The following is a 24,455-nucleotide window of genomic DNA, read 5'->3' as shown; positions in this document are numbered from 1 at the left end:
AGGGTTCCAGCAAGCACATTTATTTTAGGATTTATTTGGTACATGTTAGTTGGCACTTGGATTGCCAATGTGCATTGGGGGAGGGAGGAACAGTCCAGTCTGTTCCTGTCCCTTTAGCAGGGGTTTAATAGGGAGAAATCAGCAGGCGAGAAGCTTTTTATGGCATGGAGCTAAATATTATCATCTGCTAATTGCTGCAGATCACACTGTTGTTAAAGAGACAACTAAAGGGGCTGCTTCAGAAGTTGGCAATCCTAGTTGGCATGCAGCAAAAAGTTATCCGAATCACACACTCTAGCTCTGCAATACTTCAACCCATATTCCCTTTTTTTTTAAAAAAAAAAAAGGTGTGCAACGTTCCCCAGCCATGTATAATAGCTCTGATTTTCCTTATCTATTTCAGTTTTGCTATGCTGTCACTTGGGGCTAAAATGGTTTAGCAAGTGGAATATGAACATCGCTATATGCACTGGATCCAGCATAAAGGTTTTGATTAATGGTGGACTGCTCCTCTCTTTCAATGATAGCTGTCAGTCTGCAATCAAGTCTTCAAATGCACTACTTTTGTGAACTAAAGACAGTGTTGTAGAACTATAAACAGATTCTAGTTGGCTCATCTTATGTTTCAGGTCACATAATACCACAACTTTTAAAGGTGACAAACACAGGCATCCAAGACAGAAAAAGCGAATGCATTTGAAAAAAACTTCCCAAGGGGATTAATATGAGCCAGAAGTTTCATATCAAAGGGCTGAATTATGTAACCATCATTCATGAACTGGCAAAACCCAATCTAGCTGAAGTTCCAAAATAAAGTTCTTAATTTGATTTTAATCTAAATCCTTTAACATTTCCCATGGTTTGAATGTGTCTCACCTCAAAAGTATCGGTTTGGTGGTGTTTTTTAAAAAAGTTGGCAGAGGTGCCATAGATTCTGGGTCTTTTATCCTTTTGAATATTGAGCTTGCTGTATGAAATGTATTGTTGGATGGCATGGCTTTAAGCAACACCTTCATGTTTTAATGCTACTACATGCGTAACTAACTGCAGAGCTAAAGTAGGTGAAATAAAAAATGAATTAGATTGCTACATGCTAAAATGCTGAAGTTTCATAGCAGGGCTTGAAACTGCAAACGATGAGCATTCTTGTTTCAGCCCAGTTTATGTTGAGGCTAATTTCAGCAACAACGTTTTTAAAAGCTTTCATGGCCTCAAGCATGACATCCATTAATTATGCAAGTTCTTCTACTACATTGTCATCAAAATCTAGGCTGGTGAAGTCTTTGTTGCCAGAATATATGTCAAATATTCACAATTTCAGTTCTATTGAAGGACTGAGTATCGGCTGTTGATGATGTACTTGGGTAAAATTATTTATTTGTGATCTGATACCTGAATTCTGGCAGCTTTGTGTGGTTTTTAAAGTGAATACCTAAAATGTATGGTTTATTTATTTTTAAAAGAATACTTGTATGCTGCAATTTCATTAAGAAACATCAATTTGGTTTTCAACAGCTATAACAGGTTTCCTCAACCTCAGCCCTCCAGATGTTTTGAGACTACAATTCCCATCATCCCTGACCACTGGTCCTGCTAGCTAGGGGTCATGGGAGCTGTAGGCCAAAAATGTCTGGAGGGCCGAGGCTGAGGAAGCTTCATCTATAGTGTTGTGAGTTGTATAAGGCCCAAGTCCCTTCTAATCATCTGGATCCAGTAAGGATTAAAATCTAATGGAGGATTCCATTGTTGAATTAGCCAGGCAAGGGTCATAGTTGCTACCTAGGTAACTGCATGTATGGTGATTAGTATAACTAAAGAGGTTGCTCTGTAGCAATGGGCTCACGGGTTGACCTCCCTCCCTCACCTGGCTGCTGGTAAGGAGGACAATAGCCAGATTAGAGTGTGTGACAGCTGGGCAAGAAGCAGGCAGAGAAGCCAGAGAGAAAGAGCCATGCTTGATTTCGGCTGGAATCCATGGCTATGACTATGGGAGAAGCAAGCCCTTCACAGCCCCTCCATCTTAGGCTCAGGGTGTAGATATGTGTAAATAAACCATATGTTGTAAAGAAGCCACAGTTTCCTCTGTCCCTCATTCCAAGGAAACTGAACCCTGGGTAAGCGCTTTGAACCCCTGGAGTCTCACACCACTCAGAGAATGGGGTGGCATGCAAGAATATATATACAGATCACCAACTAGCTATTACAGAAAGTGGTTATCTTAAGCCTGGTGACAATTGTGTGATGTTGGTTTTTCAGTCACACATAATGAAAGGCATCTATGTGCAAGGATTCAGACACTGGCTGCAGCTCTTATGCATAAACACAATAGGTTGGATCCTGAGTAAGTTAGTTGTGGATGGGTCCCAATGAAACCAATGTGAAAAGTTAGCCATGACTTTATGAACTCCCATTGATTTCAATGGGAACCAAGTTTTACTAACTTAACCTGGAATGACAACTGCACATTCTGTGCTTTTGCTGTAGCAATTGTGATGTGTGGAATGACCCTAAGACTGAAACACATTCAAAATTATCACATGGATGAGATCTAAATGGCATGCTTGAATTCTCACATTTTCTCAAGTTAGTGCACAGAAGAAATTTGGGGGCCATTCTGCAATATTGCTATTTATTAGTAGTTTTCATAAAATTATTACCTTCCCTTTCTGTATTAAAGCATCCAAGGCAGATAGCTTGCAATTCCAATAAAAACACCTTAAAATAACTCGCAATTCCAATAATAAAGTACAATAAAGCAACTATCAAGACACAGAAACAAGCGAATAAAAACAGGCATGGACATAAAGAACCACCAGCTAAACTAAACACATCAATGAGCAGCAGGAGCAGAACCTAATCAACTTGGCAGGACAAAACACCTTTCCGAACATGGTGGAGTTTACCTGTTGGCAGAAGGCCATCAAAGAGAGTGCAAAATGGACCTCAGGGCTGGGGCAGTCCCCTTAGCTATTGTTTTTAGGTGGTTACAATTGAGCTAAACTTGGAAAGTCAAAGGGCTTGTGAGTTTTATTATGAGCCCCCTACCTCACCCCCAATAATTTGAACACTGCCCTATGGTGTTGATCAATAGGACTCTCCAGTGCCCTTTTTGAATTCTAATGTCTTGCTTCCTTGTTTTCACATGTCTACAGATTTTTGACAGCAGAGTATTTCCAAACTGATCTACGTGCGTCATAGACAAACTTGATTTTTGGCTTAACACTTCCTGTTGCTTTAATAAAAGGTATCACTTTATCTACATTTATGTCTAACACTGTTTACACTTCCTTTTATCGAACTAAAACACAAAGGCACATCTGAAGTACTAGATATGCTTGGAGCTATGTCAGAGTACGCTGACTGTAAAATTGCCAGAAAGAGTGACGTTGATACTTCTTTGCACTCTGGCCTTCTTCTCAATTTGGAATGAAGGTGGTTAGGAGGAAAACACACCAAGGCTCTGTATTTCATAAATTACAAAATAGATATGGTTTGTTGCTAATGTAGTAAGTACACTTCCCAAACCAGCAATGGGTGTGCACTGGGTACAGAGTAAACTGGAGTGTGTACCCAGCCACACAGAGTGATGGATTTCTGTAAACACAATGAACTGGAGACTGTTATGCAGTGGCGTAGCATGGGTTGTCAGCACCCAGGGCAAGGCAAGTAATTTGCGCCCCCTAACCCATGGATTTGCGCCCCCTAACCATAACCCCCAGATGTTGCGGCCGGTGCGGCCGGCCCCCCCTGCACCCTCCACGCTACGCCACTGCTGCTATGCGTTTTTTTTTTTGTTTATTAACATAAAGCAATGAAATCACCAATGAAATCACATAGCTCAAGGCTATGTTCAGCAAATGTAGTGACACAAATGCTTCGTGGTGCATGTAGCCCAGAACTTTAAGCTGCTAGTTTTGGCATTTTGAACCAGAGATGGTGAATCTGTGACTCTCCAGATATCTTTAGACACTTAACTCCCATTACCCATGACTCTTGGCCATGCTGTCAGGGGCTGATGGGAATTAGAGTCCAATAACATCTACAGGACTATGTAGCTGCTGCTGTTTTAAGCACTTTCGCAGTTTGAGATGATTGGCTTAGCGGTGAATTTATAGCCCATTCATGAAAACATCCCTCCACGTTACAGTGAAAACCCAGTTTTATGCTTTTTTGGTTTCTTCAGATCATTAGCACCTCAACTCCCTTACTCTCTTATTTTCTTTATCTTCCTGCTTTTCTGTCCCACTTTGATTGAAAAGCCAGTACTTCTGCATATGACCTTTCACCCGTCCTGCTTTAGTTTCTTTGTCCATAGCAAAGCTGAGTCTGTAAGGTCCAGCCTCCTAATTCCACTGAAGGCAACTCTCTGCCTCTAAGCTTCTCCCAGTTTTTGCACCTTGCTTTTCAGGCACAGATCTACAGTTTAAAGCTTTGTGTCTGAGTGGTTATCCTTTTCTCTTTTGTCCTGGTGCTTTCCTTGGGAAAACCCACTGAAGAAGAGCAAATGGCAATCCTTAATCAGAACAAACAGCAATCCTGATTACCATTTGCTCCAACTCAAATGTAAAATGTGGGTTTTCCTGGGAAAACAGCAAGATTTAAAAAAAAAACAACCAACACCAACACCTGCAGACGTGGAACTTTAAAACCTGGACTTGTGCCTAGAAATGTAGCACAAAAGGAAGTCTGGATAAGCCCTAAGCATACCGTATAACCTAGGCAGCATGGGTGTGTGGTCTGTGTAGCATCTTATTAACTCTTTGAACCCTATATATTTCTGTAGCAGCATGTCAAACCACAGGAGCCATTATTTTCACTCTTAAATCATTTTTTATTCTTTTTTTAAATATTACAATTGCAGCAGTAGTGTGGCTATTACCAGCTCTCAAGAGCAGATGCGGGGAACCTTTAGACCTCCAGCTGTTGTTGAACTACAACTCCCATCAGCTCCAGAAAGCATGGACAATGGCCAGGGATGATGGCAGAGGAAATTCAGCAACATCTGGATCTCTAAAGGTTCCCCACACCTACTCTAGAGCAAGCACACTAATGTTGGTTCTTTAGTGGTCATTGCTTAATCCCCCAAAGTAAGAGAGGTATTCATAGGCAATGCAATCTTGCCATTAAGACCCCAATAGTAGTATTGCTAATTTCCCCAAAAAATGTTTTTTGATTAATACACCTGCAGAGTATGTGTTCATGCGCTCACCTGGTATCTGCCTTTTATAAACCAGATTAAGACATAAAAAACATAATACATAAAAAAGAACAGATTAAGATTTTGCTGCTTTATTGAGTTTTAATGTGTTGTCATTGTTGTAATATTGTATTATAAATGGTATTGTAAATTGTATGTGCAGGGTGCCAAGCAAGTTTCTTAAGGAAACAAACTCCAATTCATGCAGCAAAGAAGCCAAAAGGCGGTTGAGCAACAGCATGGCAAATAGTGGCTGAGTTGTAAACTGGATTACAATTAAACAAACACATTCTTCTTCACAGTGAGGTGAAAATCAATCCAGATCCATTCAGGCCACATATTCTCCATGACAATATGGTGATGTGAATTGGCCCCTCTAAGCTAAACTGTGCTTGCAAAACAATTGTAACTCTCTAAAGAGAAGCCAAATCCATTTTATGAAAGGAAGCTTCTGCCAAGAGTATCGTGGCTTTATACAAACACTTGATTGCCCTTGCTGACAAGAAAGGTCATTCTCATTCGGAGTCCTCTATTCCTGTTTTGAATCAGCTGATCTGTGCAGAAGGCAGACTGCCTGGCATGCCGGAATGCACATTTCAGCCAGCATCCTCTGCTCACTGTTTGGAAGGGAACTCGGCTGTCTAGAAAGCAACTGCGGCAGTCCCAAATGCAGAGAGAGAGAGAGAGAGAGAGAGAGAGAGAGAGAGAGAGCAGTAGCTGCAAATCGCTAAGTGCTTCTGGCTTGTCAGAGGTGTCAAACAAACTAATAGCACTCTGAGAAAAAAAGGCACTGGAATTCAGTGTTGTGCTTGGCAAGTGCAAACAAACTGACCATCAAAAATATGTGCAGATTGCATAGTGTCATAGAAACAGAGTAAGATTAGACCACAAAATCATACAAAACAGTCTCTTGCTGCAAGGCAGGACCAAAGCAGCAGCAGTATATTCGAGTTTACTTGGAAAGTCCCACTATGTTCAATGGTGCTTACACCTTAGGCAAAGGTGGGAAGGATTGCAGTCCTTAACCCCCAAAGTACTGACTTAATTTTGACCTCTTTTTTAGAAGGGAGTGTCCTATGTCACATTGCTATCTGACCCAGGACCTTTGAAGGGGTGTGTGTGCTATAAATGAAATAAAAGCAGGTGCCACTTGCAAACTCAGTAGGAAGCGCAGAAGAGTCCTTCCTTAAATCAAACACCGCCACTTACTCAGTATGACAGATAGATGATAGATAGATAGATAGATAGATAGATAGATAGATAGGCCAGTGACTGGGCTTGCAGGTGTGGGAATGGTGGCAAGCAAGTAGGTGGGCCAGAGGTGAGGGGTGCTCACTCTGCCTCCTGTGCATAGGGGTTCACCTTGCCTCAGAGTTGGGCTTTCCCTGCACCACACTGCATTCTGGGAAAGGAGGGAATTAAGTCCTCCCTGTTTCAGATGGCATCCCAGAAGGAAACCTCATGTTAGGTAAAGGTCTGCTTTTAGACTGAAAATGCCCTTCCCCAACCTGGTGGCCTCCGAGCCATGCTGACTGGGGCTGATGGAAGTTACAGTCTGATCCTGAGGGCATCTGCTTGGAGAATGCTGCACTGCACTAATGGAAAAGAGAAGGCAGACCTCTTTCACTTTAGAATAGCAGATGATCAATACAGTACTGTAATTAGAAGCAAATATTCCTAGTTGCTTTGTGGCAGCAGAGCCAAAACCACATTGTGGTTATGAGAGAGAGAGAGAGAGAGAGAGAGAGAGAGAGAGAGTTAGTTTTGTGTGTGCCCCTTAATTACATTATTTTACTGCCAAACATTGAAGGAGGCCAAGTATCAGCAAGCCAAGTAAACCCTCCTCCTCTATATTTACAAATGTACCAAATGGCCTAAGAACTTTAGAGGACATGTAAGAGCTGGCTCACAATGTATTTCTAAATTAAATGCTCGAAGGTGCTGTAGAGTCAAGACCTCTTGCTACTTGGTGGGAGAAAGCAGGCAGCAGCTAGTGGGATGCTGTTGGCTTGCAAGGTCACAAGGACAATATGTCACAATGTCGCAAGTGTCACCAAATAGCCCTTGTGTCCTCCAAAGCTGCCTGGCTTACCATTTTTCCTGTCTGCGCTGTCTAGCGAGGCAGCCAGCAACAACAGCTGCCGCAGTGCTCAGAACTCGTGTGAGCCTGCCAAGGATTAACTGATTGGTGACAATGCAGTCTATAGACCAGCCTGCCAAGGGCAAGGAGAAAAAACGCGCTTTGACTTCCAGCACCCCATCCGAAGGTTCAGGGAACAGAATGATATTCACAGGTAACCGCCGCCGTTCCATAGCCGCTTAAATGGCTGGCTGCCAAATGAAGCTGAAGCAATAGCATTCATCATATCGATGGAGCAGCGTGAGAAGTGACACTCAGCTGCTGCATCATACGCAGCATTGCATATCGTCGCTCTGTATCATGTTCTATAAATAGAGATTCGCTGTTCTGTGCTGCTAAAGGAGCATGGAAGGACAAAAATGAACGAACCTGATCATGTAGCAGAGAAGTTTACATTTATATGACTTCTGATCTGAGTGGAACCATCTGACTGATGACATGCTGGGGAATCTAAAGTGTGGCCTTGTTGGTTCTCCTGGGCTTCTCAGCAGCTTTCAATACCATGCGTGTCTTTCTGGGTCATCTCACTGGGACAGGACTTGGAGGCATGCTTTTGCAATGGTCATAGTCCTTTCTGGGGGAGGATAAGTCCACAAGGTGGTGGGAAGCCACAATGTTCCTTTTTGTCCCCGTCCCATCATGTCCCCTACCCCGTACATTCAAACATCTACATTAAACCACTAGGGAGGTCACCTGGGGGTTTGGAATGTAAATGTTATCAGTATAATCCAGTGCAGTGATGGAAGTTGTCTGGAGGCAGTTAGGGGATGGATAAGAGCAAAGCACCCACCCACCCTGGAGCTAAATTCTGATAAGACATAAGTCCTGTTGGTTGGGATAACTGCTGATCTGGACAGAGATGGACAAAATGAATCTAGGCAGGTTTGCCATACTGAAGAGAGTGAGGCATATAGCCTGGGCTTTCTTCTGGATTTACTGCTACCAATGCAAAATGGCATTGGTGGCCAGGAGTGGGTTTCTTTTCCTTCATTGGTTGACTCACCAGCTGCAGTCCTATCTAGAGGAAGCAGAACTTGCCTCAGAACCACATGCTCTTTTAAAATCCAGGCTAGATTAGTATAGCATGCTCTATGCGGGGCTGTCTTTAAAGCCTATTTGGAAACTTCAGTGGGTATAGAATGCGACAGCAAGAGTGCTTGTGGGTAGGGATGTGCATCGTGAACCAGAGGGGGTCACTTCAGATAGATTTGGCCTTTTCCAAGCCAAAGCAGGATCTCTGCAACACACCCTTGAAGCTGGAAGCTCTGAAGATATTTGGGGCCATTTGGAGATAGGGATGCTAAGAAAGCTTGTAAAGTCAGTGAGTTTGCAAAATTTGAAACTTTTCTACAGAAGGAAATATCAGGAGGAGAAGGTGGGAAGGCTAGCTCTTTTGTGACTCACAGGTCTAGCTTCTAATCAAAGAGAATTATTTTACCAGTGCTCCAATCATAGTGGTTTGGGAAGTGATGTTGGAGGAGTGATGTTGGAGGAGTGGATGTTGGGGAGTGATGTCCTTGTTCTTTCCTGTCCTGTGATTTTTGCTACTTCTAGTGGTACATGTCTGGGAAATGTTGGACATTCAAATACTACTCCCTATGTGTCACATGCTCACACACCATCCATGCCTGTCAAATCAGCTTTGCACTTAGTTTCTATAACTTTTGGTGCCAGCTGAACAGAACTCAGGCCCAAAGCTACTTTTTTCATTCATCATAACTCCCAAGCCCCTGCTCTCATCTTCCTGAAATTTTGCAGGTTACTTTCCCAGGGGAACCTTTACAATATATGCCATGTTCATACTAAAACAATTGACCACAAAACCACAATAAACAAAGTGATTCATTTTAACTTCCTTCCTCCCCAAAATCAGCTTTAGTAGTGCAGAAATCTCTCTGAACATATTAGTCTAAAATTTGGCAGGCTTTAATTTTTCAGGAGGGGTTACTATTTTTGCAAATTCCATCCACTTCTGCCGAAAAGGAAACAAAATTCTGGAATGAGATCCTCCTGAAGGAAGAAAGGAGAGGATGCTCTCTACATGATTAGAGGTACCTTTAAAATATTACATTATGCATTTATTTTTTAAGGAGCCATGCATTTATTTCAAAAAACATTTCTTCTTTCTCTATCAGGGGTTTCCCATTCACTTCAGTGCAAGGGATATTCCTTCTTTCAGATAGTTACCGGTATATTTGTTTCCATTTCCAAAGGAATCTTAAACAAAAAAAAATATCTTAGTGATTTTAAGCGACAACCTGCTGGTTCTCTCTACTGTTTCCTTTTGATCTCACCACCTGTTCTCCATCTTCTTTATTTTCTCTTACATTTTGAAGTGAGTTAACTTTGTGTAAAGTATGCTGGGTAATATTTAGGGTTGCTGGGGCTGAATCCAGTGGGACTCTTTCTTGTGCTGGAAAGCATAAGATTGTGTTGCATCTCCAAGGGGCTGAGAACTGGTTAAAGCAGTAGCCTCTTTTTTCTATAAGGGAAAGTATCAATTTCCCCTTTTAGCTTTCTGTTCTCTAATTCATATGCATTCTCAGGGAACTCCTCTTTGCTTCTACATTTTGCCGAAGACCCTCCTTCCTTCTTTTTAACGGGTCAAGTTTTTCCTTACTTGCCTCACACTTTGCTAGACAACTCTGGTGGCCCTCACAGCTTATAATATTGATGGGATACTTGTGGTCCTTCAGATGTTTCTGGACTACAACTCGCATTGTCTCTGACAAGTGGCCATGCTGGCAGGGATTGGGGGTGTTTGAGTCCAACAAAATCCAGAAGGTCACTGGTTCCTCAACCCAAGCCTTCCCCCTACCACATCAGGGCCTCTAAGACCCCTCTGTTAGTATGGTGTGAACTTGGGTGTGTAGTCTACAATGGCAGGGTAAAGGAGCTCTGTGCTTTTGGTTCTCATTTTTATTACCCCACAGATTTGGAAAGAGTCATGAGAACACCTCACCATGCTCCCCTGACATCTATGTGTTTAGCAGATATCAGAAGGAGTCGTACCCAGATGTAGCTGGGTAGAATTCATCCACACAAGGTGTGGAGCCCTAGATGGTAGCCAACAAATTATAAGAAGATGCAAGAGAAACATTTAAAGCATAACACTCCTCTGCATGTTTACTTGGAAGTAAATCCCATGCCACTTCCTCACAGGTGAGTGTGCATAGGCATAGCTGTCAACTTCCCCCCCTTTTTAAGGGAAATTCCCTTATTCTGAATAGGATTCCTCACAAGAAAAGGGAAAAGTTGACAGCTATGTGCATAGGACTGTAACCTTAAACAGGGTAAGACAAAGAAACCAGGTTACAGATTTGGGTTAAGTTTACCATGAGAGAGACTACACTTAAACAGGGCGGGGGAGAGAGAAAAAGAAGGAAAGAGTACACATACTATAGTTCTTATTTTATCATTTTTGTTGGTTTGGCATCTATATATCACACACTCAACTCAGAAAGTCTCTCAGTGCCTTAGGAACTCAGTGCCTATAGGTATTGTTAATATACTATTAATTCACAGAGAGCATACATATGGCTGGAGTAAAGAGCCTCAAATCCTACAAGGGTGCACTTTTTAGCATTCAACAAAGGGATTCCCATTTAATGCATTTTGCAATCATACATAGTATGAAAGATCCCATTCCCCAAAGACAACCTTCTCATTCTTCTGAACATAATCTCCAAAAGTAACGGTAGCCTGTCATCATCATAATCCTTAACACAATAAAGGCGGGATACTTTTGCTTACTATAGGCAGTGGCATGGTACTACTATAAATATTTGTCAAATCAATCTCAAACACACAATTTCAGCCTGATTGGAGAGGAGTTCAAGCTTTATTTTGAAAGTGTTGAACACAATTTAATCACTCCTCTACTCTAGCTAAACATTCAGGACATTGAAGTGCCAAAGAAATGAGTAACAGAATTTACTTCATAACTCACTGGATGTTTTTGTAAGTATGTCATACTTCATTTTTTTCCTTTCAAACAGGGCCGCACAAGGATTACTTTAACATAAAGGGTTATAGGCACCATGCATTGCGTTGAGTTTAGTACAATAGGACAGTCCATGCAAACGTTTATCCTATGCAGAAATGAAAATGGGGAGGTGGAGGAACCAATATCACAGCCAGTGGTCTATTCCCAGTCTCCATCCATTAAGGCATTGTAGGCACAGGACCCTATGCATGAAGCATACCTTCATGATATAGGGACACTATGCACATTTGGGGGCAAGCGCATAGAATCTGGAAAGCTGTCCAGCATTTGATTCTATATGTCATTGCTGGCATCCTTCCCTTCTCCACCCTATGGTGCTGCTATTGCTCACAGCTTTCCAAGGTCTATATAGGGGGCGGCACAAGCACATTCAAAGAGGTAGAAGCCCTGCACTGGAATAAATGCAGAATCAAAAGGATTTGAGTTAGCAGTCAAAAAAGAAAACAACTCGCAACCGTTTTTAAATACTGAAATGCGTTTAGAGTCAGGATGGGAGTAGCAAATCTAAGATTATGTACCCCATCTTTGCCTTCGAATAACCATATTTTAAAATACTTTCTATTCTCAAGGCCCAGATGGTTTGCGTAATCACAGATCAAGGCTTCCGGAAACTACGCTTTATATAGGAGGAGCAACTGCGCCAGTAGAGGGCACTAGTGAAGCTGCTTACCTGTGGAGACCTGCACCAAGGAATCCTCCTCCATGGTACCACAGGTGTTGCTATGTAGGAGAAATTGGCTGGGGAGTAGGAGAGTTTCATTCTCTCACCCAGAAAAACGGCCAGCAGTTAATGGTAACTAAACTCTTTATTATTTCAGAATGCCCTCTTATGCTGGAGTAGCTGAGGGATAGCTGGCACAGTGCCCTCCAGATGTTTTGGACGGCAGCTTCCATTATCTCTGATCAGTGGCAATGCTACTGGGGCTGATGGGAGTTGCAGTCCACAACTGCAAGGCACCTCATTGGCTACCCCTGGAGCAGCATCTAGAGACTTATGCTGCATAATTGTAGTGCTTTAGCTAAACAGGTTTCCTCATGACTAAATAACACGGTGATGTTTCTACACAAAAAGACCACGCACAATCATTACTATGATGGGCAAAATAAATCAGCCTGATGTGACAGTTCATCAGTATTGCTAAAGCTTAACTTGTGTGTAAAGTATATATCATCCACTATAGAAAAGGAAGCTTCACCCAGCATTAGTTCAGTGGAAGATGCTGCCCTGTAACATTAAGCATGATGTCAGGATATTGTGGGGTGGGAGCCCCACTCTCAGTCAACCATAGACCAAGTTTGACCAGTAGGCAGGGCTGCCTTCCTGTCAGCTACCTGCTGTCCACACAATTCGAAATCAAATTGTGCCAGCAAAAGCATAACACTTTGCAAGCACTGGCAACCACCAAGGTATCCTGAATCCCTGGCCTACCTGGCAGCAAGTGAGTATATCAAGTCCCAAATCCGGGATCAATCCATGTGTCCAAAGTCCCATAGAGATCCTGGAGTATCGAAGCTAACAACCAACAACATGGGCAGGTGCAACACTTCAGCTCTGCTTCCCCCTTTAGTACTTTGCATGCTGATTACATCACCTGGGCTTGCTGAGGCATGTGACCCCCATCTGTTCCTAGCCTACTCCAGCTGAGGCATCACAGACCTCCTCCCAGAGCTAGCAAGCCTTACCTGGCCCACTAATGAGCTGAGCTGTGGGCCCTTGACTGCCTCAGACTCCCTGCCTGCTGCTGCTCCCTACGCCTCAGAGTCCGTGTTCATGGAGAGTGAACACATGTTCTGGCTCTGGTGATGAGTCCTGCAGCTCTGGTTCCTGTGCAGTGGCCCCCAACCAATTGCCATCCTCCATCACCCTGTGAGTACTTCCTTCGCTATCCCCTGCTTGCTCTGGTGTGTCCCAGTCCTGGCTATACCCCTCGCTGGGATCCTCTTCCTCCTCCCTGTTGTCCTGCCAGTTCATGACACAAGGCCGCTTGCAAAGATGCAGGGCTTTGCTGACATTGTTGATCTGCCTGCCAAACCCACTTTTGGCCCAACCACGTCTTTACCTCCCCATTATCTGACATCATATATGGCACTGGGTATACAGCAGGATGGCCTGGTTTTCCTGAAATGGCCTCGCAAACCAAATCAGAAGGTCAGGCAGGTCATGTTATGCACGTGGGCTGGAGGTTTCCCTTTGCCAGGATATACAACAGGGAGCAAATACTTTTAAAAATGTAGGCTGCAATCATACAACCATTTACCTGGGAGCAACTCAATGAGGCTTACTTCCAAGTAGACATGTATATGTCTACTTGGAAGTAATGTTTAGTGTTTTTATGGAGCAGTCAAGTAATTTCGTTGTCCCCGAAGGGGGCAATGACAATAAAGATATTATTATTATTATTATATTGCACAGTCGGCCCATATCAGCTGAAAGTATAGTTGAAATGCATAAATTTAAGACAGAATTTCAGAATTTCAATTCACTATGGTGGATTTCAACCCTTTTCAAATTCTAGTTTTGCTTTCTTTCTTTCTTTTTAATGAATAATAACAATAAAAAATAATAATAACACCCTCAGAATTAGGAAAATATCATTTGAAGTTTGCAAGAAACTTCTGGAAGAAATAGCATTGAAAATGTTTCTATGCCAAATGTTTCTACGCCAAATGCTGTCCTATCTTTAAGGCTTTTTAGGGTTTAATCCCTCAGCCTAATTACTGCAACAGCATAATTACTGCAGGATGGCAAGAAAACTTGGCATAGCCATCACCTAATGTGTTAGGACATTGTAAAAAAATGGAATGGGTAGGGTAGGTGGACTCTGTTACTGAACCAGCAATCTGATACATGCTTGTTAATCTAGATAATATCTAGAAATTATCTAGCAGACATGTACTATTCCCGACAATTTCCACTGTATTGAGTGGTACTGGACACAATCCTAAAAAAAAGAAAGATAAGCTTAGAAGCATGCCCTTAAGAAACAATTGCTACTCTGCGATAATTCCAATAAGAGAATTAATTTCATGGTCGACTGTCTCTAAGATAGGAAGCTGCCTTAACTCCAAATCAGATAGATAGATGATAGATAGATAGATGTCCTGCTATCTTTTCAACCAAATTCTTCTTCCAGTTTCGAAGCTGCTAGCAGAAAAAATTAAAGAAATGCCTAAGAGATGATAACTGTATTTTTAGACTTAAAATTGATGAGAATTTGATGGCATCAGCATGGTTTTAAAAGGGAGAGAGAGATTGTGAATTAAAATGTAGATTGTTTTTATTCAGTGATCCATATTTTGTCATAATTCTTGCATAGCTCTGTAATGCCCTGTTCCTCATAACTCAAGATAAAAAAACCATCGATCACTTCTATGTAAATTTCACATGGGTCAACATTGTTAAAGAAGGATGCAGCTTAGAGACTGGGAACCTGTGGTTCAGCAGATGTGGCTGTACTCCAAATCCAGTCAATCCCAGACAACATGTCCATTAGGGATGATGGGAGTCCAACAGCCTATGGAGGACCATAAGTTCCCCACTCCTGCTTTATGCATAACAGCCCAAGCCATGACACAATACCAATATCAGGATAGGAGGTGTATAACCCTCCCAATATTACCAAACTGCAAATCCCATCATCCCTAGCATGCTTGCTGAGGCTGTTGGGATTTGGAGTTCCACAACATCTGGAGGGCCACAGGTTCTGGTCTATAACCCTACAAAACGGGCAGGGTTTATGGCCCTTTCTCTCACACCCTGGGAATCCTGTGTACCACAGGTGCCCATGGCATACTCTGCAACTAGAATCACTATATTGATCCCCAATTAGCCCTGGGTCCCTGTGATATGTACACAATATATATACTCAGGCAGATTTGTTTTGCTCTTGATTGCTTTTTTAATGTATCTGCAAATATCAGAATATGGAAAGTGTCCCCCTCCCATAGACAAAGTGGCTTACTAGAGTGTAAACATGCATTGTAAGCATAATAATTTGTTTCTTTTTGACAGCATGAACGATTTCCTCCAGCTGAAGAGTTTGAAATAGTGGCTCGATACAGAAATCCCAGGTAGGGTTATTTGAAGGCTGCTGTGGGGTTTTGTTTTTTGTTTTTAAATGGCTCTATAAAATTTTCTTTTTACTCTTGTGTATGGACTAACCTACTGTAGAAATGATGGGCAAGATATAAGTAGCACTGTCCATATTATTCACTTTGAATGGAATGGCTTTAATAATTACATCTTGTTATGACTCAGTGATGCTAAGTGGCCTTCCAATATGATGACAATATCTGCAAGTAGGAAGGGCTTTACAATTAATGTTATGCTGAGCAGCTTAAATTACAGTTGGCTAGAAAGAATTCAGCAAATACTGCCCACATGAAACATTCTGTGTATATTAACCAGATGAGAACAGAGATACTTGCCTTCTCGGTTTTCCAGTTTGGCTGCCCACTGTCAAGGCTTAAATATGTTCATATGCTCAGCTGTGTTGCAGGGGAGAGGAAGGAGACAGATGCCAAGTGCCATTTATTTTGGTGCCAAAACAAGGCCAAGATCATCCCCAGCAACCAAAATCCTTTCCTAAGGAGAAATTAAATATTGCTCAAAGCTCCATCTCAAATCACCTGGGGGGGGGGGATTAATCCTTTTCTCATAAAACCAAGTAGTCAACACCTCTGATCCTGTGCCTTCCCCCATTTCCCAACTCATTTGAAGTTAAGCAAGAACCTGACTCCCCTAAACTCCAAAGGACATGTATAGGTTCCATACTTGTTTATGCTTTAATTCCTCCTGGAGTAGCAGTCAATCATAAACACACACATACACATAACCAAATACATTTTCATATCTGAAGCAGCATGGCAAATATATTATTAATATTATTCACAATGAGACTGTGCACCAGCTCTGGCTGCAACAGTGTGAAGTTCATAAATCCTACTAAAGTGGGAGCAAAATTGTCACACATTCCTCCTTCCTTGAGTACTGACTGAGTTCCAGGGGCAATACTGCAGCAAATCTGCAGGTTGCATTTAGAACGACAACTTCTTCCTTGCTTTGCTAAACTGCCAAGCATATTCTGGGTATAATAATAATAATAATAATAATAATAATAATAATAATAATAATTTATTATTTGTACCCCGCCCATCTGGCTGGGTTTCCCCAGCCGCTCTGGGCGGCTTCCATAGAAACCAAAAAAAAACACTAAAATATCATACATTAAAAACTTCCCTGAACAGGGCTGCCTTAAGATGTCTTCTGAATGTCAGGTAGTTGTTTATCGTTTTGACATCTGATGGGAGGGCGTTCCACAGGGCGGGCGCCACTACCGAAAAGGCCCTCTGCCTGGTTCCCTGTAGCTTTGCTTCTCGCAATGAGGGAACCGCCAGAAGGCCCTCGGCGCTGGACCTCAGCGTCCGGGCAGAACGATGGGGGTGGAGACGCTCCTTCAGGTATACTGGGCCGAGGCCGTTTAGGGCTTTAAAGGTCAACACCAGCACTTTGAATTGTGCTCGGAAACGTACTGGGAGCCAATGTAGGTCTTTCAAGACCGGTGTTATGTGGTCTCGGCGGCCGCCCCCAGTCACCAGTCTAGCTGTATATTAGAACATGCATACAATTGCTTCTGATAAAAGACGACAGCAGCTCAGAAAGATTCCATGAGTGAGTCTGGGCCTCAGTGGAAGCAGGCATACCGCTGGGAGAACAACATGAGTCCTGACTGTGTGTCATACTTGCAAGCTTTGCTGGCTGCTGTTACTACACCAATTCGTTTGCATCTCCAGCAGTGGAAATTGCTGAAACAAATAAGAACCAGCGCTTTAATTGTGCGCGCACACACCCTTTCTTCTCTCAGCATGCACATTTCCTCCCTAGATGGATCAGATAATAGCCAATACCTGAGTTCAGACACCCTCCTGCCAATAATTTTGGATGGCATAGGAGTATGTGCATGCCTCTCTCCTCTGTCATATACCTAAGGTAATGGGGGTTCTTTATGTGTGTTGGGGTGATAGCTCAGAGCTGGAGTGGTGTAGTAGTTAGAGTGTCATAACAGGGCGAGTCGGATAAGTACTCTTCCTGTGACTCACTCCTTGTTGTGTCTGGGCTGTATAGTCTCATCTTAAAATCTTGGCTATATGTAACAGCAGCATCTGTATGATTATTATTATTTTACTTAATATGATCTGTGCATTGTTCTGTTATTGTTTGCATGGTTATGCTTGTACATATGTTGATCATAAATCAATTATAAAAAATTTTTTTAAGTGTGTAAGTCAAGGACCTGGGAGACCAGGCTTCAAACCCCCACTCAGTTATGAAGTCTCAGTGGGCCAGACTCTATCTCTCTGTGTAACCTACCTTCCAGGGTTGCTATGCGGATAAAAGGAGGAAATCCATGCATGCCACTTTGAGTTTCTTGGAGGAAAGGTCAGATATTTTAAGAATGTAACAGGCAAACGTGTTGCATGCAGGGGACCCCAGGGTTCTTTTTTCTGCAGCTAAAGTTAAAGGGCTTTCATCAGGTAGCTGGAGTGGATACAGGAAGGCTTCTGCTGGAGATGTTGGACAGCACATCAAACCAGACAATGCTGGTTAAAATGGAGCAATGTCCTGACTTCCCGAAAGGCACCTTCATGTTTGTGATTATTTCTTTTCCAAGAAATAAAAATTAGGAGACAAGGGTTCATGAACTGGGACCCTGCACAGACTGCCTACTTGACAGGATGTGGAAGAGGGGAAGAGGGACCCATTTTACCACCTCACAGACTGGAATATGGGCAAAAACTTAGGAACTCAATTAAGTCCATGGCTAGTCTTAATATTAAAAGTCACAGTGGATTTAAAAGGTAGCTACAGAGATGCATACAACCAGTGAATGGAATGCTTCCCAGACTGAGATTCTGGCTTGGTACATAGTTTAAGATCCTGGCTAGTAAACTGACATTAAATCACAGTTGTCCATTTTGGGCATACTGGGGAAATGCAACTTAAGATAACTGGGATTGACACACCATTGAGGAAGGGAGTAGGTGAGTGAAACTCATTCCCCAATTCTAAGCTATGGTTTAATTGGCTGGGAAGCATATGTATGAACAGAGCCAATGTTTTGGGTTTTTTTTTGTTTTTTTTTTAAATATTTTATTAAGGATTTTCTTGTTTTACAGAAGTGTAGTGCCTCATATATATTTTTTCCCCATGTAACATTTTTACAAATCCGTTTCATTTGTTGAGGCATTAGGGGGAGAAGAAAATAAAAATAAAAATTAAAATTAAAAAAAAGGAGAGAAAAAAGAAAGGGGGGTGGAGAGAGGGAAGATGGATAAGGGTGGGATTGGGTGGCGGTGTTTCTATTATGTTTAATGTATGTAGAGTTTGGTGTCAGCGTGCTTGTGTTGTTCACTTGTGTTCCTTTGGTGGTGAGAGAGGTTGGGGTTTGCCTAGGGTGTGATTGTTTGCTTGTGATTGGCTGTGGTGATCTTTGTTTTCGTGTGTGAGTGAGGTGGGTGGGTGTTTTGGATCAGGTTAGCCATATTGATTTGTATGCTGTTGGTGGATTATTGTCATTGTCCTGTTGGGCTGTGTATGTGATAAAGGGGAGCCATACCGGGGTGAAGGCATCTTCTTCTGTTTGTCCCCGTGTCAGTTTCAGTTTATTAGTTAATTTTTCTAGTAGGGCCGTTTCCCATCCTATTTGATACCATTGGTCCATGCTTACTCCTGACAGGTCTCTCCAGTGTCTGGTTATGGTGTTTCTGGCTGCTGAGAGCAGGTGGGTTATGAGTTCTTTGTGGTGTAAATGGGCATTGTTGTCTTGGAAGATGTTTAGTAGGGCCAATTCTGGGGTGGTGTCTATTACTTGCTTAGTTATTTTACAAATTTCTTGTATGGCTGTTGTCCAGAACAGTTGGATTTTGGGACACTCCCACCACATGTGGAAGTATGTGCCTGTGGAGGTGCACCCTCTCCAGCATTTTGGTGAGGTTCCTGGGTGTATTAGCGCTAGTTTCCTTGGTGTTAGGTACCACCTGTAGGTGAGTTTCAGTGTGAGTTCTTTTCTTTTCGTTGATATGGATTTAAAGGGGGGTTTAGACCACATTCTGGTCCATTGAGTGGGGTTTATCTCATAGCCTATGTCATTCTCCCATTGATTTTTGATTGCGTCTAGGGGATTTGCGAGATTTTGGAGTAGTATTTTGTATATTGCAGATACCATCCCTTTACTGTTTCCCTTTGTTGTTAGGAGGAGGTTTTCGAAGGTTGTCAGGGGCCTAGTTGCTGCTGATTTTACTGTTGGGTTGTTTAAGAGGGCATGTAGTTGGTGTTGTGTTAACCAGGGCATTTGGGTGTCTTCTAGTTTGTCTTGTATTTCTTGTGTTGACAAGGGTTTGTTATTTTTATAAAAGTCTATTAGGCGATACAAGCCTTTGGTTCACCAGGTTTTTATCTTGAGGTTTTGTGCTGCATGGTGGAATAATGGGTGGTATGCCAGGGGGATTAGTGGGGATGGGGTTGGGGATAGTTTGCCTATTTGTGTTTTCCATGCTTTGAGCATGGTCTGTGTGTACCTGTTAAGTGTTGTGGGAATTTTCTTTAGTTTGTTTGGGAGGAGTGGTATGTTGTGGTGCAGGTGTTTTCAATTGTGTCCTTCTCTAGGTGTACCCATTGTTTTGTCTCATCTTCTAGTATATATGGGATTATATGGCGTATTTGGTTGGCGTTGTAATATGCTTCTATGTTGGGGATTCCCCATCCTCCTTCTGAGGTGGGGAGGTGCAGGTATTTGGGGCTTATTCTTGTTTTTTTATGTGAGAAGATGAAATAGTGTAGTTTTCTCTGCCAACTGTGAAGTTGGGTTGAGGGGATCCAGATTGGGAGGGTTTGGAATAGGTAGGTTAGTTTTGGGAGTGTGATCATTTTGATCATGGCTATTTTGTCTGAGAGAGTGAGGTTCATGTTATTCCATCTCTTTAGGTCTTTGTTAATTTGTCGCCACAGGGGCTTGTAGTTGTGGAGGTACAATTTATTGAGGTTTCTGGTTATTTGTACCCCTAGGTATCTGAACTTGGTGTGGCAAAGTTTTATTTTGGTGACCTTCGTGAGTTCTTTTTGGATGTGAGGAGGGGTATTGAAGCACATAGCTTCTGACTTTGTGAAATTTACCTGTAGGCCCGACACCATTGCAAATGCGTTGAGTTCTCTGATTAGGGAGGTTGCTGTGCTTATGGGGTCTGGTGTTGTGACCATTAGGTCATCTGCAAAGAGCCCTAATTTATAGGTCCTGCCTTTTATTTCCACTCCCTTGATGTCTGTGGCTGCTTGGATGCGGATTGCTAGGGGTTCCAGAGCCAGGATAAATAAGAAGGGAGACAGTGGGCATCCTTGTTTCGTGCCTCTTTGGATAGCTATAGTGTTAGAATCCATATTGTTAGTTCTGCATTTTGCTGAGGCTTGGGAGTATATTTGTTTGAGGATTTGTAGGAAGTTGGGGCCAAATTTCATGTTAGTTAGTACTGCTAGTATGTATTTCCACTCCAAGCAATCAAAGGCTTTGAGGATGTCTAGGGACATAATTGTCAATGGGAGTTTGGTTGCCTTGCTGTGTTCGATCAGGTTCAGTAGTTTCCTGATGGGGTCTGTTATATTGCGGCCAGGGACAAAGCCAGTCTGGTCTGGGGCTATTAACTTGTGTAGGAAGATTTTTAGGCGGTTGGCCAAGATTGATGTGAATATCTTGTAGTCTTGGTTTATTAATGAGATTGGGCGGTATGATTCTACTTTGAGGCTGTCTTTTAGTGGTTTTGGGATGGAGACTATTTTGGAGTGGGTCCAGGTTTTGGGGATGGGGCCCCCTTTTATGATGTCGTTGAATAGGCGGGTCATGTAGGGCATCAAGGGTTCTTTGAATTTCTTATAGAATTCTGCTGTGAAGCCGTCTGGGCCTGGGGCTTTGTGTGGTTTCAAGTTTTTGAGGACCGCATCTATTTCGAACAGAGCCAATGTTAATCAAATTAATATCTCAAAACAGCGCACAACCCTTTAGAAAAATAATGATGTTTATGCCAACAGCACAAAGCACTGATAACCATTTTCAGTGAAATGCTACTGAAGACACTTAGTCCTCAGTTCTATAATAAGCTGTGGGAAACATTTCTGGATGATCATATTCCCAGAAAATTCGCCGCCTCTATCATATACCCAACGTAAATGTGAGCAACAGCCTGCCTAGTTATTCTAAAATGTTTGGTATTGCAATGTATATGTATTTTAAAAGCTAAATCAATGTAGTGGTCTAGTTATTGCTACTGAGTTGACAATTGCTACTTTTACATTAGCACAGCAGACATGGATCTTACACCTTCCCCCAGAGCTCCTAAAGCATTTGTTGCTTGCGCTATGCTTTTGGCATTCACCACATGGGAATTCCTATGCTCTCTTCAGACTGAAACCATGAAAACCAGCACTTCCTTTTTGAGGTTCAACTTCCTCAGAAAACAGATAGTGACCATAACAGAGCATTTTTTAAAAAAAGAAAAAGCAAGTGAAAATACATATGCAGTAGTGGATTTCTGTGGAATGTTCCAGGGTCCTGTGGAGTGTTCTGTGACTTTTCCAATAGAGTCACAGTAGTGATTCCTGTCTGGGACCCTCTTCGTATCTTCTTCCTCCTGATGTGTTTAATTGCAGGTTGCCTGTACCAAATGTTCATGCTCTGAGCCATGTTTTACCACACTCCTCCTATGACTTGGCGATCTGAGGGAAGAGGGGTGTAGCAGTGCTCACCAAGTGCCAGAGACCAATGGCCAGCCCCTAAAGTATAAAACTGCCATGTGATAAATCTTTGTAAAATTTGTCTCCACAGTGGTACCTTGGAAGTTGAATGGAATCCATTCCGGAAGTCCGTTTGACTTCCACAATGTTTGGAAACCAAGGCATGGCTTCCAACTGGATTCAGGAAGCTCCTGCAGCCAATCAGAAGCTGCAGAAACACCGTCTGCCGTTTGGCTTCCAAATAATGTTCGCAAACTGGACCACTCACTTCTGGGTTTGTGGCATTTGGGAGCCAAAATGGATGAGTACCAAGGTACCACTGTATATGGGTAGTTGGCTTTTTCCAAGGCAGACCAGAAGTGAGAGCTGGACCATAAAGAAGGCTGATTGCCAAAGAATTGATGCTTTTGAATTATGGTGCTGGGGGAGACTCTTGAGAGTCCCATGGACTGCAAGAAGAGCAAACCTATCCATTCTTAAGGAAATCAGCCCTGAGTGCTCACTGGAAGGACAGATCCTGAAGCTGAGACTCCAATATTTTGGCCACCTCATGAGAAGAGAAGACTCCCTGGAAAAGACCCTGATGTTGGGAAAGATGGAGGGCACAAGGAGAAGGGGACGACAGAGGACAAGATGATTGGACAGTGTTCTTGAAGCTACCAGCATGAGTTTGACCAAACTGTGGGAGGCAGTGGAAGACAGGAGTGCCTGGCGTGCTCTGGTCCATGGGGCCACAAAGAGTCGGACACGACTAAACGGCTAAACAACAACAAAACAAGGCAGACTACTGGTTCATCTAGTTCCGTATTAACAACACTGTCTTGCAGCAGCACTCCAGGGTGTCAGCCAAGAGTCTTTCCCTCATCTTTTAACTGGTGATACTGGTGACTGAACCTGAGACCTTTTGCAAGCAAAGTGTGTGTTGTGTCACTGAACTATAGCCCCTCCCATGCAGGTATGGGCTCATGCTCACCATTTTCTCCTCAGTTTTTACATACATTGCTCAGCTGGACTGGAATCCTATTTCCGGCTCTTCTCCCACCAAAACCACAGTGTGTACATTTAAGGTCATATGTAATCCCCGAGCTTCTGGAAACTAAAGCTCATCAAGCCATGATGGGAAATGAAAGGCACATGCCTTTATCAAAACCAAGCATTCCTGCTGAAACACACAAGAGGAATACGTAGAGCGCGGGTGGTGACACACTTTTGCCCTTTTGAAAATAGCACACACCAGAAAGGAATGTAATCTGAACCAGTAGTTAAACTAGCACAGATGTTACTGGTAACATGTTAAATATATTATTACTACTACTATATTATTTCTGATCAAATGTGAAATTTGGTCCACTTCTGGATTCCCCACAAGACATAATATTTTCCTAGTTGGATTAGGTAAATTACGGAACTGAAGTCAAGTTCTGAATGTTTTTCAGCTGGCAACATGACTATTTTTGTTACAGTCCTCACAGAGAGAGAACTCCACAACAGTTTCTCATACCCATATAGTATTTGTTCATATTTCAATTGACATATCTTATGACTGACTTCTCAGTTTGTGTTTCAGTTCTTCTTAGCTCCACCCTTGGGCTGCTATTACACTTTTCTTTCTTTTTTGCAGTTTCTACCATCCCTTTGTTGTTTTTGTTAGGGAATACTTTGTGTATTCCACAGAGTGAGCCAGTCAGGTGGGTGGGATGGGATTTCCAAGTAATTCATATTAAGGACAAAAGATATCAGCTGTTTGTTTTTACTTCCCATTGAGTTTGCCAATTCATCTTTTCAAAACAAAGAAGCTTCTTTTCAAACTATAATATGTATACATCTCTTATAACTACTGTTCCTTTGTGTAACCTGAGTGCAAGTACACATGCAGTTTCCGTGTTTGCAGAGGTTGTTCTACAAGGTTGGGAGGAAAGGCTATATTCAGACCACGGGGTTTTGATGCCACTTTGCACATCATGAATTACCAAGAGTTCTCAATTTGTCTAGATTTGGTTTCTGAACTTGGGTCACATCCCACACTGAAAGCACAGGAGCTCCCCACACCCAAGAATCATGGAAACAGTAGTTTACCCCTCACAGAGATATAGCACCCTTAACAAACTACAGTTCCCAGGATTTTTGGGGAGGAAGCTACTTGTTAGGATGTGTACCTGGCCAGTCTGCATGTGGACAGGATAAGAGTCAGGGCAAGAGTCTCTATAACCAAGTTAGAATTCTTCTCATGCATTCACCCTCTTTTCTGTAGGGAACAGCAGGCTTAAGGGAGGGTATGGGGCTGCATGAGCTGGCTCAGCCTCCAGACACTGAAATGCACAGGTGGGCAGCA

At 42.5% G+C, this 24,455-nt stretch overlaps 1 protein-coding gene and 1 long non-coding RNA gene across 7 annotated transcripts in view; one reads left to right on the top strand and one right to left on the bottom strand.

Annotated features, from left to right (window-relative positions):
* The window catches only part of LOC310714765, a 48,465-nt gene that overhangs the window by 15,503 nt on the left and 8,507 nt on the right, over positions 1-24,455 (bottom strand). Inside the window, exon 2 of the long non-coding RNA XR_014530053.1 lies at positions 15,772-15,928. This is a non-coding gene — a long non-coding RNA (uncharacterized lncRNA). The remainder of the gene's footprint in view (positions 1-15,771; positions 15,929-24,455) is intronic.
* Positions 7,244-24,455, top strand: part of SPMIP2 (sperm microtubule inner protein 2) — a 43,066-nt gene continuing 25,854 nt past the window's right edge. For 3 of the 6 annotated variants that reach the window (XM_083520370.1, XM_083520371.1, XM_083520368.1), the window contains exons 1-3: positions 7,273-7,491; positions 11,913-12,136; positions 15,356-15,414. In XM_083520370.1, coding sequence (XP_083376496.1) covers positions 7,392-7,491; positions 11,913-12,136; positions 15,356-15,414 — 383 coding nt within the window. In that variant the 5' untranslated portion in view covers positions 7,273-7,391. Of the gene's footprint in view, positions 7,492-9,275; positions 9,389-10,270; positions 10,500-11,912; positions 12,137-15,355; positions 15,415-24,455 lie in introns of all 6 variants that reach the window. The other 3 variants (XR_014530026.1, XM_083520369.1, XR_014530027.1) reach the window with 3 other exon arrangements.

Source organism: Podarcis liolepis, assembly GCF_965112155.1.
Source record: "Podarcis liolepis genome assembly, chromosome: 9".
Lineage (NCBI taxonomy): Eukaryota > Metazoa > Chordata > Lepidosauria > Squamata > Lacertidae > Podarcis > Podarcis liolepis.
The sequence above is the reverse complement of the archived record's forward strand: the minus strand, read 5'-3'. Positions and strand labels throughout refer to the sequence as shown.